The sequence below is a fragment of the Bipolaris zeicola genome, assembly GCF_000523435.1.
Source record: "Bipolaris zeicola 26-R-13 unplaced genomic scaffold scaffold_20, whole genome shotgun sequence".
NCBI lineage: Eukaryota > Fungi > Ascomycota > Dothideomycetes > Pleosporales > Pleosporaceae > Bipolaris > Bipolaris zeicola.
Window position 1 is genome coordinate 74,327 of NW_006912069.1, and position 14,212 is coordinate 88,538.

Sequence of the window (14,212 nt, forward strand, 5' to 3'; positions counted from 1 at the left end):
TTATCTCTGTGTGGGGTACAAGGCCCAAGCACAAGCACGGTTAAAAACCCCAGAAACGTGACACCGTGATGTAACCAGGTCGCAAGGCGCGAGTCGCCATGCTCGTTACGCGTCGCCGGCTTTCTCCACCTGCACACCGACCATCTGTTTCCTACAACCCACAAACGGTCCAATGGCGCCGAAAAGCAGTCAATCGTCCCAGAAGAGCACCCAGCCGACAATATCGAGCTTCTTCACGCGCAAGCCAGCGCAACCCCCCAAAGCCGCTGCTACTGCCACTCCTGCCGCTCCCGCTCCCGCTGCCACTCCTGCATCTCCACCAAGAACAAAGTCTCCGCCTGCCACAAACGGCACGACCCAGAAGGACGATAGTGACGATGACGAAGAAGATGGTCTTCCAATAAAGACACCTCTTACCCTCCGTAAGCGCGCAGTACATGACGATGATAAACCCCAAGACTCAGGTCGGTCCTCGCCTTCCAAACGCGTTCGCTTTACCAAAAACGTCTCTGCGCAACAATCACCTACGCACACATCCGCCACTACCTCGGGTATATCGAAGCCCCCCAAGATCACCGATAGAACCTCCAAGTTTCTGTTCTCCTCATCACCGGCGATTCAAGACGAGAACAAATCAGACAACGATGACGATGGCGACGAGGAAGATGCTGCCGCTGCCCAGAAGCAAAAGGAGAGACTACATGAGAAGTTTGTAAAGAAGCTGGGTCGTCCTGATAGCTTTGCCGAACTGCGAAGGCGGAACAAGATCATCTCTGAGGACAATGTCAACGAGGAAGAAGGCGAGGGCGACGAAGATGACGAAGAAGAGCCCCCACCAAAGCCTGTGAAAGGCAAAAAGGCCGTCGCCACGAAAAAGGCCAGCAAGTTGACGCCTATGGAAATCCAATATCTCGATATCAAGCGCAAGCATCTGGACACTATCATCGTCATGGAGGTCGGATACAAGTACAAGTTCTTTGGTGAAGATGCAAGAATCGCATCCAAGGAGCTAGGAATCGTCTGCATACCAGGAAAGTTTCGCTACGACGAGCATCCTTCTGAGGCACACCTGGATAAATTTGCGTCTGCGAGTTTCCCTACTCATCGCCTGCAAGTCCATGTCAAACGTCTTGTACAAGCGAACCACAAAGTGGGTGTGGTGCGCCAGGTCGAAACTGCAGCGCTCAAGGCGGCTAGCAACAACAGGAACGCACCATTTGTCCGAAAACTCACAAATCTCTACACCAAAGGCACATATGTGGATGATGTAGAAGGCCTGGAAACACCAACCGAAGGCTCAGGTGCCAGTGCACAGTCGACTGGATATCTGCTTTGCATCACTGAGAGCAATGCCAAGGGTTGGGGTACAGACGAGAAGGTCCAGGTCGGACTGGTGGCCGTACAACCGGCAACAGGCGATATCATCTACGATGACTTTGAGGACGGCTTCATGCGTAGCGAGATCGAGACGCGCTTGCTCCACATTGCGCCAGCTGAATTTCTGGTGGTTGGCGATCTGTCCAAGGCTACCAACAAGCTGATAGAGCACCTCTCAGCCAGCAAGACCAACGTATTTGGAGATAGGTCACGAGTGGAGAGGGTTGAGAAGCCCAAGACAATGGCTGCACAAGCATACAGTCACATCTCGAACTTCTATGCAGGCAAAATGAAGTCCAGTACAGATGCTGATTCGGAAAAACAAGGTGCGGTCCTAGACAAGGTGCATCAACTATCAGAGCATGTTACTATATGTCTGTCTGCCATGATCACATACCTCAGCGAGTACGGACTGGAACATGTCTTCGACCTTACCAAGTACTTTCAACCCTTTAGCGCACGATCATACATGCTGCTCAACGGAAACACATTGTCCAGTCTGGAGATCTACCAAAACCAGACAGACTTCACGTCAAAAGGCAGTTTGTTCTGGACCATGAATCGAACAAAGACTCGCTTCGGACAACGGCTGCTCAGGAAGTGGGTTGGTCGACCATTGATTGATAAAGTCAAGCTGGAAGAGCGTATTGCAGCTGTTGAAGAGCTCAAGGAAGGCGAGCACACCATACCGGTGGACAAGTTGAAGTTTGTATTGGGAAAAATCAAAACCGATCTCGAAAAAGTTCTCATACGAATATACTACAAGAAATGTACAAGGCCTGAGCTGTTATCGGCTCTGCAGGCACTTCAAGAAATATCAAGCCAATACTTGTCTGCTCAGACGCCTGAGCAAAGTGGCTTCTCGTCAACACTGTTGAGTGAAGCTGTCTCAAACGTTCCAAAAATATACGAGGACTTGAATGGCTTCCTTGACAAGATCAACGCGAGTGCCGCCAAAGATGACGACAAGTATTCATTCTTTCGAGAGGAGCATGAGGCGGAGGACATCAACGATCTGAAGCTCAGCATTGCGTCAGTAGAAGATGACCTCAACACACACAGCAAAGAGGCAGCAGCAAAGCTTGGGAAGAGTAAGGTGGACTATGTCACCGTTGCGGGCATTGAGTATCTGATTGAAGTCAAGAGGAAATCACCCGAGGAGAAGAAAGTCCCTGCATCATGGCAGCAAATATCAGCCACCAAGGCTATTCTTCGCTTCCACACTCCAGAAGTTAAGCGTATGCTCCAAGAGCGGGATCAGTACAAAGAGTCACTTGCCGCCGCGTGCGACCGAGCTTACATGCGTCTATTGGAGGAAATTTCATCCAAGTACCAGCAATTGCGAGACTGCATAGCTTCTTTGGCTACGCTTGACGCTCTTCTGTCTCTCGCTACCCTAGCAAACCAGCCAGGCTATGTAAAGCCCACCTTCACAGACGACATTCAAATCAACATCACCGGCGGTCGACATCCAATGGTCGAACAGCTACTTCTCGATAGCTACGTGCCAAATGATCTCTCGTTATCGCACGACTCTACCCGTGCCCTTCTCGTAACAGGTCCAAACATGGGCGGAAAATCCTCTTTCGTACGCTCTGCCGCTTTAATCGCCATCATGGGACAAATCGGGTCTTATGTGCCAGCCAGCGCGGCACGTCTAGGAATGCTAGACGCAGTGTTCACTCGCATGGGCGCATTCGACAACATGCTCAAAGGTGAGTCGACATTCATGGTCGAACTCAACGAAACATCCGACATCCTCAAATCCGCAACCCCGCGCTCTCTAGTTATCCTCGACGAGCTTGGTCGCGGCACTTCGACTTTCGACGGTGTTGCCATAGCGGAAGCAGTGCTCGACTACGTCATTCGTGACTTGCAGTCCCTAACGCTATTCATCACGCACTACCAGCACCTCGCCAAGGTTCCGTCGCGATTTCCTGATGGCCAACTGAAGAATGTGCATATGCGGTTTGAAGAACAGAATGGCGGGAGGGAAGTGGTGTTTTTGTATGAAGCAACAGAAGGTATTAGTCATCGGTCATATGGGCTTAATGTTGCTCGGTTGGCGAGAGTACCCGACAAGGTTCTTGATGTTGCGGAGGTGAAGAGCGCAGAGTTGGAGCAGAGCATGGAGGCTCACAAGCTGGCGAATCTGTAAGTGCAAGATGATGATACGATGGGGAGAAAGGAGAACTAACGATGAATAGATCGCGCATGATGAAGGGGCTGCTGAACGACGACTCGGAAGCAATGCTTGACAAGCTTGTCGAGGGCATTGGGCAGCTGTAAAGCGAATTTGGAAATGTATGATAGTAGTGGAGGGCTCTGTGTTTGGCGCACCAAGATGGATCGTCATATAATGCAGTATCGGTAGATCATAGGTGTTTAGTAATAGAAAGACACTACTTGCGGCATCAATTGCATGAAAATCGAACAACATCAAACATCAGCGTAGACAGTTGATACAGATCATCATTATTTCATTTCATGACTATCATAACAGTATCATCATTCCCCAAGGTCGTAGCACCCAGCGCCCGCAACCTTTTCTTCATTACGACGAGCTTATTTGTCCTTGAAGGGCATGTCCTTGCCGGTAGCACCCTTGTACTGTCCGCGGATAAAGTCGCTAATCTGCTCGTCCTTTGCTTGCTCGAGCGCAGACTCGTTGTCCTGAGGACCCTGACCGAGGAACTTTTCCTGGACAAAGTCGACACCTATACATGTATCTGTTAGTACTCATGCCCACACTATCCTTTTACAGAAAGATAAGATGAAGGGGAAGGGGAAGGGAGGGGCAGTAGCAAAAGACCAACAACGTACCCTTGTCAAGGTAATCCTCGTTCTTCTCGCTAGCCTTGCCGCCGCCAGCAGCCTCGTTGAGCTTGTTGCCAATGCCGCCGAGGAAGCCGCCTGAGCCTGATGATTGCTGTCCTGCGTTCTGGTCCTTGACGACCTGCTCGTTTACGGACTGGCCCTGTCCCTGGCTCTGGCCGCCGGCGAGTTTGTTGACGAAGTCCATGATGAAATTGATGTGTTCTTTCTGGAAAGAAGACTAAGGGTTTGATGCGAGGTAGGTAGGTAGTAGAGGATTGATTAGAGGGAAAAAGCTTGTTTAGTTGTTGAGTGTGTGTGAGAGAGAGAGATAGAGAGAAGAAGAATGATACGCGAAGGGAGAGAGACGTATTTATACAAAAGGTGTTGGAACCAACCTAAGAAGGGGGGGTGGGACGGGCTGCGGGCTGCGGGAAGGAAGCAAGCACAAGCTACCAAAGCAACAACAACGGAGCGGGGTGGGGTAAAGAAAACCAAGATCTAAGCCCCCATCATCGACGGACAAGAATTCCAAGAAGTTGCATCATTCTCCGACTACTAGCAGCTGAAAGCGAGCAAAAAAAACAATGGTTTGATAGGCTCGTTCGTCAATCTGGTCTACCGCTCTTTGTACCTTGATGTGTAGCGGTGACTTTGCCCCGTTGCGATTAGCACTGCCCCGCGCGGGCTGCATGGTCGACGTCATTCCTAAGGACCCCGCGCCAGAGCTGCAAACTAGCACGTTTTTTATCGTCGCTAAAGAGTTCGGGGTGGGGGCGATGTGAGTGTTGTGCGTGTGTGTTTGACACGTGCGGGGCGGGAGGAAGCCTTTTCGAATCGGATTTCATCATTTTCCAGTCTTTACTTTTTTTGTGTGTGTCTCTTTTCTAGGCGCGCGGACGAGGCTTGGATCTAGAGCGTCATTGTTTGGCCAGTTGAAACTTGTTTCCTTCTCTACGTACTACTACAACGTAACCGCTGCTGGCTCAAGCTTTTTCTTGGGGGAGCTTTGACGTGATGATACCGATTACCATCATCACGGGGTTTCTGGGCTCGGGAAAGACGAGTATGTTGCACCTCACTTTACTTACTATCCTTGCTTATCAGTCTTTCTTTTACCCTGCAATCTCGCAGATATTGAATGCATGTGCGCATGTTTCTTGGTTTCATCCTGCTAACACCACGTAGCCCTCATCTTAAACCTTATCCCCCAGCTGCCCCCGTCGTACAAGCTCGCGCTCCTCAAGAATGAGTATGGCGATGTCAAGGTAGACACTGCACTCGCGTCATCTGCAGCCATTTCTGGCGTGCAAGAGCTGCTTAACGGCTGTATATGCTGCAACCTCGTAGGCCAATTGTCCGATGCGCTCGAAACGCTCGCCCGCGATGTAGAACCCGATCGCATTGTAATCGAGACTTCAGGGTCTGCCTTCCCGGCCACGCTAGTCATGGAGGTCAACCGGCTGAGCCGCGAGACGGGCAAATATGTGCTCGACGGCGTAATGAGTGTCATTGATGTAGAGAATTGGAAGGGATACGAAGACACGAGTATTACGGCGAAAATGCAGGCGCGGTACACCGATCTCATCGTGCTGAACAAGCACGAGCTGGTTAGCGAGAGACGGTTGGAAGATGTGGAAGACGCCATTCTGGCGCTCGAGGTGGAGCCACAGATTCCTAGGACTAAGAGTCGCAAGGGCTGGGTGGACAAGGATATCGTCTTTGGCTTGGATGCGCGGCTTGCAGGCGTTACGGAGGAAACAAAGGATGGAGCGCATACGCATGAGCACGACCACGGGCATTCGAGTGAGGTAGAGGTTCTGACTGTGACGCTCAAGAGCGAGGACAGGGCAGGGAGCGTGGATACGTCAAAGTTGGCAAAGTTCCTGCAAGATCCGACAAAGGACGAAGTATACCGGATAAAGGGTATTCTTTATGCTTCTACACCACCCAAGTCTTCCGACACTACACCCGCATCCACTCAGCAAATACCAGAAGGAAGAGCGAGATATATTCTGAACTGGGCGTTTGGCCGTTGGACATTTACACCTGTAGCCTTGCCAGCAGGCGAGCAATCGAAAGAGGAGCCGGTGCTTAGGCTTACTGTGATTACGGCGAGGTACGAGTCTACAAAGTGGAAGAAGGAGATTGAGTCAAGCGGGCTTGTGGCGCTGGAAGGCGAGGCGCCAGGGGCATTGACAGTGGAGAAGATAGCATAGATGGCGCTGTCTATGTGTAGATACCCCCTCACATCAAGAATTAGACGATTTAGATTTGCGAAAATAGATACACCTCAGTTTGTTCGAGTCTGATACTGTAGCAATTCTTTCACAGCTGAGCATTATGGTCCAGGGTCTATATAGATTTAACGGTGTGCCAAAGGGAGCACCCGATATTGATTGAGATTTCTGTAATATCAGCTTTCCTGCTGTAATTGCTCAACACAACTTCTCAACAAGCGCATCAGTGTCATCTGTATGCTCCGGCCCGCAGGCGTGCCCGCATGTTTGCCAGCGCCCCATCCAAACGGCAGCACCAGCCTCCTCTTTGCATTTCTATCCAGGACAACGAGCGCATCTAATGGGAACTTTCCTCCGCCCAGAGGATGCAAGAGACCCAGCCGGACAAAGTGGTTGTTGGATGTGGTAGCAGCCTGTACCAACGGGAGCGAAAAGGGGACAGATGGAGAGAGGCGATGTGTAGAAGGGTCATGGCAGAGAACAAGGGCTTGGAGCGAGGGCGAGAGTTTGTATAGGTCTGGCAAGGCCGAGCTATGGCATGTCAATTATGATTTTTTTTCCTGAGATTTGGAACGCAGCGTACCATAAGAGCTCATAGTGTATCTGAACATTACCTTGCACGCACAGCACTGTTATTGACTGGCCTCGTTGATATCTGGCCCAGTTATTATGCGCCTGTAGCTTACTATCCGGTGGCGCCGCGAGCACATTGCTGGCTAGTATGGCGTCTACATCGACTGTCCATGCATCTTCCGGGCGTACGATTTCCAGCTCTTCCAGCTCGCACTGTGTCTTTGATTTCTTCAGAGTGTCTCCAAACGGAGATGGCGCAGGCGACGGCTCCCTTTTTGGTGGCAGATCCTCGTCATCATCGAGGGCCAGGCGCGAGCGTTTGCGGCTCAGTGCCACGTCCATGGTCCAGCTATGTTGCGTTAGTAAGTCAGCCATTTACGCTGTCGCACCACTTTTTGTCGCGGTGATACAGGGAAGATAGAAAGGGCATGGCTGGAACCGCCAGCGTACATTGATTTACATAACGTGCTGGAGGATTTGCGGTTGTCACAGAGACGACGCGTGGGCAGGAGACTCAGGGGAAGGGTGCGAGGGCTTACTAGGCTGCCCGAGCTTCTGCTTCCCTGCATGGTTGCTGACTTTTACCCCGCCATAGTCGTGACTGCCTTTTGGGGACTACCCCACTATCGCTCGTGTGTGTGTGCCTAGACTCTCTCAGCAGGCGGGCTTGTAACGTGCATCTTAGATGCATTCGCTTCCATGGCTTCCAAAGACGTCACAAGCAGACTGCGACAAAGCACCTGGAACGGGAGCATCCCCCTCGAGATACGGCTGCACAAGGGCGACTGCAGGACGTACGATGAGTCGGATCCTTACATAGTACGTGGAAAGCAGCATGTTGCTGTTGGATGAGGTGTTGTATGTAGGCTGGGAGCTGTGTGTGTTGACGAGCTTGCTAGATACAATTCCCACGGATCTCATACCTTGGCCTGTTGATCCACAAGCTGCATACCTTCTTCTCGCGCAGCCTCATCTACCCGGATGTCAGCCCCAAAGACGCGTGGCTCTCTTACGAAGATGTTCCGTTGAAGTGGCATTATCCCCTTGGCCTTCTATATGACCTCTACTCTGGAGCTGAGCCTGCATATCCCCCAGACGCAGACGTAGACGCCGCACCAGCACACCAGGTTGAAGGCGGCGAAGAGGAACACGGTCGGCTTCCATGGCGTCTCACGGTTCACTTTTCAGACTATCCGACTGAGCAGCTGGTGCAACTCGACAATGACGGCAAGCACCTCAACGACATGTTCATTCAGAGCGTCAAGGAGGCAGACTACCTGAGGACGGGCACGGGGAAGACGGTCATGTTTCTGAGTAAGGAGGACAGCACGCAGCTGTGGGAGGGAGTTAAGAAGCACGAGTTTGCGCTATATAACCCCATCAACCAAAAACTACTCAACCCGCAGGGAGTCAGTCTGAGACATTTACCGGTCAGACTGTATTTGCCGCATGCAGCGACGGAGGGGGTGCAGGAGGAGACGGCGCCCGGGAGTTTGAGGATTGTGCAAAGACTGGTCACACCGAGTCTGTCGTCTAGTAGGTGCACGTGGTTGCGGTGTGAAGTGGGAGTGAGGCTAACAGGGGAACAGGGCAACCACAGACCATCGGCACCGCACTGAATCACGTGCTACCTGGCTTATTTCCGAGCAGGCGAAGTCCCCTACTGGCACAAGCAGTGCTCCACGGGGCAGCACTACCCTTGGGGGCGAGTGTGGAGGAATTGGTACGTGCAGCAGCGTACCTGGACGGATGGTTGCACATTGCAGTTGTTATGATGGGATGATAAGTAATTGCTTTGTGTCTGGCGCGGTATTAGAAAGCGGCCCGAGTCATGGAGGATGTGCGCTACGCCAATATTGTTGATATCAGCAATATTGGTTTTGCAGGCGAGGGCGAGGGCGAGGGTGAGGGCGTGAGTGTGACGTTGAATGTGTATGGCCGTCGAGCTCGCCACAACTGCTGCATATGCACACGAGAAAGGGGAGCGTTGATATGAGGGCTGCACTGCGTCAGACACAGGCCCGCACGAGTCACCGTCAAGAACGCCAATGTTTGCCAAGATGCGGGGGCAAGCATTGCAGAAGCTTAGTGAGGATCGCAGGAACACACTAATCCAGCCAACATCACACCTACGCAACTCTGTTTGTGAGCAGCAGTCGGCGCTGTCAGCATCAGGCACCAAACACCAGAGCAGGTCCAGCGCCAGCCAAGGTGAGGCGAGGCATGCGGGAAATGAGGCATTATTGGGAGGGTTGTATTGTTTTGGCTTCCGGTGTGCTCGGTCTATCTTTTTGCATGGCATGCCTCCGTCGGCTCTAGGCTCGCGGCCAACTCGGAGCAGGGCGGCAAATGGGGACCATCAGTCAGAAGAGATAAGCATCGGCTGATGACATAAGTGCAGCCAATGCCGCCGCTGCTGCTATCACCGAAACAGCAACACTCAACCGTGTCGCAGGGAACTTGGGCGCGGCTGGGTGGAGCCGATGGGTAGCGTCAGCGGCGGCTTGCAGCGACGCGATGCAGTTGTGGAGGTCGTCGAGGGTACTATGCATATGTATGTATGTAGGCGTGGTAAAGGAGCAACGGTGAACAGCTACGTAACAATGCGAGAGCCGTTCAAGACCCTTTTTTACTCTAAGCAACACCGGATGGTAGCAGCAGCCCCATCCCACTTCGTACGAACGGATGCCGTAGTGTGTAATTGCATGCCGCGCCATTGGCACACGTGACGTCGCTCTTTCAACCCATTTGCTAGCTAGCTTCCTCAACCCTTCATTGCGACGTTGCTAGCTCCCAGCCATTCTTAATTCTCCTCTGCTCAAACGCTCCTGCTGCCGCTGCTTCCATCTCATTGTCATCCCACATTCCGTAACATATCCACACCGCATTTCACCCACCCAACCTCCAACCTGCCCCCATCTGCTTACATACACCAAACGAAGCCTCTCATCCAACAAAGGTACGTACTAATCATTCCGTCATTACATCTCCACCCCGGCCGAACTGTGTGCAAACCCACCCTTGCAAGCTTGGGGCTCCCGGGCAACCCGCTAGGACCGCGGGCCATACAAAATGCCTCATCAACTGCAGAAATTTTCGGCGAAGGCGCGCACTTAAAAAGCCGACTATCAGCGCTTCGAGTATTAAGGCTTTCTGTTTTCGCTTTTTGACGCTGCACCGCTGTTTGACCTGCGCCATCTCAATTCCCACCGCCAAGCTCCTTCTGTGCCCTTCACAACCATCACACCACCGTGGGACTCAACCAAATCGCGCTGACCAGCCTTCTCGTCAATTAGCAATAGCTACTAAACAAAAGCTGTTCCTACCCAGCTCGTCAACTTGCACCAAGGTCCGATTAATTTCGTAAATGTAAGCTTTCCATGCCACCGCCTTTTTCACTGGAGCTCTGTTGGGGGCCGGGGTGGGCCATTACGTCGCATCGTCGCATCCTCCCGCCCATCGAAACAATGTAGTTTTGCGACACGGACCAAGGGCTTGAGCGGCATTCCCAACCCCTTCGCGCAAGATCGCCGAGGCCCCGTCGGACCATCCGTCAATCGTCTTCATTACTACATCCTAACCTCCGCCAATCTTGCTTTCCGCACCGCATCGTCTTCGAACACCCCATCTGACTTTTCTTCTCGCGCAGAAACCTACCTTCACAATGGCCGCCATCAGCATGCCCCTCGCCGCTCGCGCCGAGTACACCCTCCACCAGCTTGCTAAGCGCGACAACTGGGCCCAGCGCGAGCCCGGTGTCATTGTTGTCTTTTGCATTGTTTTCCTTGTCGCCGTTCTGTTCCTTGCCATGTTCATCAACAAGAAGGTATGTGCCATGCTTCCTCTTCTAACTACTCTTGCGCTCTTCCAACAGCGTACTAATAATCATTACAGAGGCAAGCCAGCAAGGGCGTCGCGTAAGATACCCAACGTCGATTTGCGCGGGAGTGGAAAAGGAGCAACATACATTTAGCTTCTAAGGGGTGGAGAGTAAAGGGACAAGAATTCACGGCCCACGATACCAAAGTCAAAAGGCTTCATGTCACAATGTTGTACGGGCAAGAGGCTTGTGTATAATGTGTTTGAATATTCGCGTACAACCTACTTTACATGAGCTTTTCTTTGATAAGAACTGCGACATGGTTTGCGGATATCCTGATTGTATTGGGATCCGTAGTAATAATGAACAAATCGAGATACCTCAACGAGCAATTTCATTCACTTCATCTATCTATATGTGTGTGTACCTCTTAATTTCGACACATGTGCTGCACTTATTTGAAAACCAAAGACTCGAGATCCACCTCTTCCCTGCAGCGCCTAAATCTTACCTTGTTGGCCGGGTCAAACGATATATTCTCACCAAACGCAGGAATCAGTTCCGGGTTCGCATCAGATGCAAGTTCCCAGTCGCACTTAGCAACAGGTGGCATAGCGCAATCTTGACCTCGTGGGCAACGAAGAAACGGCCAGGGCACGCTTGGTCCCCATGGCCGAATCCCATGTGATCGGGGCTAGTCGTGACCAAGTGGACTTTATTAGCGACAGCAGGGTCTTGTCGCATGCGGTAGTAGCGGTACATGTCGTACTTGTCTGGCTCGGACCAGATTTGCGGATTCGCCATGTTTTTGGCATTTACCGTTGTGTATTCTCCCTTTTTGATCACTGTGCCATCTGAAAGTGTGACGTCTTGTGCTGTGACTCTTCTCATGGTCACTATTGAAAAAAAAAGTTAGTTAATAAACACATACGCATACGGTAGCTTTGAAAATTTTGTTGTTTGGAGGGGGGGTTTGGCCTTTTTGTAGGAACCATGTATAACAAAACAAAATTGGGTGGGAGACGGGTAGTAGTAGTAGTAGTAGTAGTAGTAGTAGTAGTAGTAGTATTAGTAATGAAGTACTCACAGTAGTTGATTGGGGATAATCGTTGGGTTTCCTTAAGAGCGCTATCCATGAGCTTGAGGTTGGAGAGGGCTGCTTTGCCAAGGCCGTCGGTAGTTAGTGAGGACCTCAATGATTTCTTTGCGTAGGTCTGCAACTAGATGCGGGTTCATGGCGAAGTGCGTCATTGCCTGGGTCATTAACTCGGACGTGGTGTGGATGGCAGCCATTGTGAGAAGCATCTGGCACCCAACAAGGGCATCTACCGTCGTTTCGCCCTCTTTCTCGAGCCACTCCAGCATGTCGTTGTAGATAGGAGCGGGCTCACCTTTCTTCTCTGCCTCTAACTTGGCTTGCTTCCTTTTTTCTAGGATTGGCGCTAAAATATCGTTTGCTTCGTTGAAGTATTGTCGGATGAGTTTCATGTCTTTTGAGAACCAAGACTTTATAATTCTTAGTGATGCAGGCAGAACAGAGGTCGCCTGGCCGTATTTAAAACTAGACACAGTGTAATTTCCAGAGGCTCGAAGCCAGGCCTCGTTTCGGCATAGCTCCTCACCCAGAAAAACCCGACTTGATAGGCGAGAGACCATTGCGAGCATTTGTTCTTTGATGTTAGCTTCGTTCCATTCTAACTCATCATCAGCTAAAAAATCTTGAGGTTCAAGTGCACTGAGTGCTTACCCGTGTTGTTGCCAAACAATGTGTCCATTACAAAGGTGACCTCCTTGCACAATGGCTCTGTTACGACATCTAGAAATGCATTAGCTCTCTAGTATCTGAGTGTTAAATCAAGATTTGTCCTTACTCAACTGCTTGGTAAGCTGCTTTTTGGCCACTACCTGTACGACTCTCCTTGGATGATCCAAGACAAGAAATGGCTCTAAACCAGGGATCTGAGCTCCGAAGTCCTGAATTATTAATTAGTCAAGCAAATTACCACAGTATAGGAAGCTTTTTTTGAACTGACATGTGCGACCGCTTTACCAAATACCAAGTGACGCTCACTACGCATTATGTTTGCGTATTCAGGTGGAAAGACAGTGGTCACGCCCGAATTAGTGATGAGCTTGAAGGGCTTCTTGCCGTATCGCTTGAGAGCATCATTGAAGATTTTGACGCCATCTTTCATGAATTTCTTGCGCTTAGATCCCGTAGTTTCGAACCAAGTGGGAGCATTGGCGAGAGGATATTCTGATTTTGGAGCCCAAACGGCGAAGAAAATAAGAAAAGAGATAAGAACTAGAGATGCTGTAGTAACTACAGGGAGAGCTTGCTTGATGCTAGCAAAGGAAGGTTCGAGTAGAAACCTAGGGACTCCTGAGGAGCTTGGGATCGTCATGTTGGACAACTGCCGGGCGATGGAGTTGTCCGTGGATGATGGTGTAGAGTAAAGCCAGGACGTGCATTGTTTTATATGACAGGAGCACCCCACATCTGTCTACATAGTACCGTGGATTATGAATAGCATGTTCCGTCGTTTTTAGACCGTCCGTCACAAGTTGGACTACAATGAGGGGGTTTTCCATGCATAGAAGATCCTGTCAAGGCATCCTTGGCAGTCACTGTCCTGAGGTTTAGTCACGCTAATAATCACGAGCTTGTTACGCTGCACACTCAGAGAAGGAAGGATAAATTGCAGCCTATCAATCAATACAAGATTACCCACTTATACATTGTCCACTTTCGCTGTCTTGAATTATATCGGGCTCAACAATATAGCTGGGGCCCAGGCCCTGTGGGGTAGTGTATGCATTGGCAAGATATTCCCTGTCCCCCATATGAGTGTACACACAGTTTCAATATCGATATGCTCACATCACTAAAATAGGGTGATTGGCATGGTTAACTTGGTCATATCCATCGGCATACGCGTCACTGCTTGGCTTTCTAGTCGTGAAAGGGTTTCAGGCTCTACTTGGACTCGTCTTGAGCCGGGACATATGCCTCAACTTTACTGACTACCATTCCGCTTTCCAACTGGAGTTAAGTATTTGTTTGGCACATATTTGGCCTTTTAATGAGATCTTACACATAGGTTATTCTATGTAGCGTAAGTAAGGCGGCTCGTGCGGGATGGGCCGAATCGCTGCTGGTCATCATGTTTGCTAGAATGAACAATGCGGTAGGGCAAGGATGTGTGTGTATGTGTGGAGGACGGATCCGGAACTATCGGCGTTCCGGCCAGTCGACGTTGTATCGTATGTAGTAGTTGTGTATCCACAACAGGCAAAAGTCTGCACAACGGCAGCTATCATTCGGCTCACGGCAGCTAGTGTTACCCGGCTCGCGGCAAGCACCCGCTTCGACTAGCTCAAAAGTGGC

General features: G+C 50.8%; 7 protein-coding genes across 7 annotated transcripts; 4 read left to right on the forward strand and 3 right to left on the reverse strand.

Moving 5' to 3' along the window:
• Positions 1-172: 172 nt before the first annotated feature.
• COCCADRAFT_87085 (uncharacterized protein) lies at positions 173-3,666 on the forward strand (the record flags this gene model as incomplete). The annotated part of the gene is made up of 2 exons (XM_007710669.1): positions 173-3,531; positions 3,585-3,666. The coding sequence occupies 2 exons, from the start codon at positions 173-175 to the stop codon at positions 3,664-3,666; spliced, it is 3,441 nt and encodes a 1,146-aa protein (XP_007708859.1).
• Positions 3,667-3,942: 276 nt separating this feature from the next.
• COCCADRAFT_2143 (uncharacterized protein) lies at positions 3,943-4,399 on the reverse strand (the record flags this gene model as incomplete). The annotated part of the gene is made up of 2 exons (XM_007710621.1): positions 3,943-4,094; positions 4,201-4,399. 2 exons carry the CDS (start codon positions 4,397-4,399, stop codon positions 3,943-3,945), a joined length of 351 nt encoding a protein of 116 aa, XP_007708811.1.
• Positions 4,400-5,208: 809 nt separating this feature from the next.
• Positions 5,209-6,410, forward strand: COCCADRAFT_87046 (uncharacterized protein; the record flags this gene model as incomplete). The annotated part of the gene is made up of 2 exons (XM_007710670.1): positions 5,209-5,257; positions 5,380-6,410. 2 exons carry the CDS (start codon positions 5,209-5,211, stop codon positions 6,408-6,410), a joined length of 1,080 nt encoding a protein of 359 aa, XP_007708860.1.
• A 197-nt stretch (positions 6,411-6,607) lies between these two features.
• Positions 6,608-7,346, reverse strand: COCCADRAFT_33836 (uncharacterized protein; the record flags this gene model as incomplete). The annotated part of the gene is made up of 2 exons (XM_007710650.1): positions 6,608-6,962; positions 7,015-7,346. 2 exons carry the CDS (start codon positions 7,344-7,346, stop codon positions 6,608-6,610), a joined length of 687 nt encoding a protein of 228 aa, XP_007708840.1.
• A 357-nt stretch (positions 7,347-7,703) lies between these two features.
• COCCADRAFT_87186 (uncharacterized protein) lies at positions 7,704-8,787 on the forward strand (the record flags this gene model as incomplete). Its single annotated transcript, XM_007710671.1, is given in 3 exon segments — positions 7,704-7,823; positions 7,904-8,559; positions 8,574-8,787. 3 exon segments carry the CDS (start codon positions 7,704-7,706, stop codon positions 8,785-8,787), a joined length of 990 nt encoding a protein of 329 aa, XP_007708861.1.
• Positions 8,788-10,668: 1,881 nt separating this feature from the next.
• On the forward strand, positions 10,669-10,925 carry COCCADRAFT_87089 (uncharacterized protein; the record flags this gene model as incomplete). The annotated part of the gene is made up of 2 exons (XM_007710672.1): positions 10,669-10,830; positions 10,899-10,925. The coding sequence occupies 2 exons, from the start codon at positions 10,669-10,671 to the stop codon at positions 10,923-10,925; spliced, it is 189 nt and encodes a 62-aa protein (XP_007708862.1).
• Positions 10,926-11,278: 353 nt separating this feature from the next.
• COCCADRAFT_33839 (uncharacterized protein) lies at positions 11,279-13,229 on the reverse strand (the record flags this gene model as incomplete). Its single annotated transcript, XM_007710651.1, has 6 exons — positions 11,279-11,419; positions 11,452-11,720; positions 11,912-11,963; positions 12,016-12,518; positions 12,696-12,798; positions 12,858-13,229. 6 exons carry the CDS (start codon positions 13,227-13,229, stop codon positions 11,279-11,281), a joined length of 1,440 nt encoding a protein of 479 aa, XP_007708841.1.
• Positions 13,230-14,212: the final 983 nt, after the last annotated feature.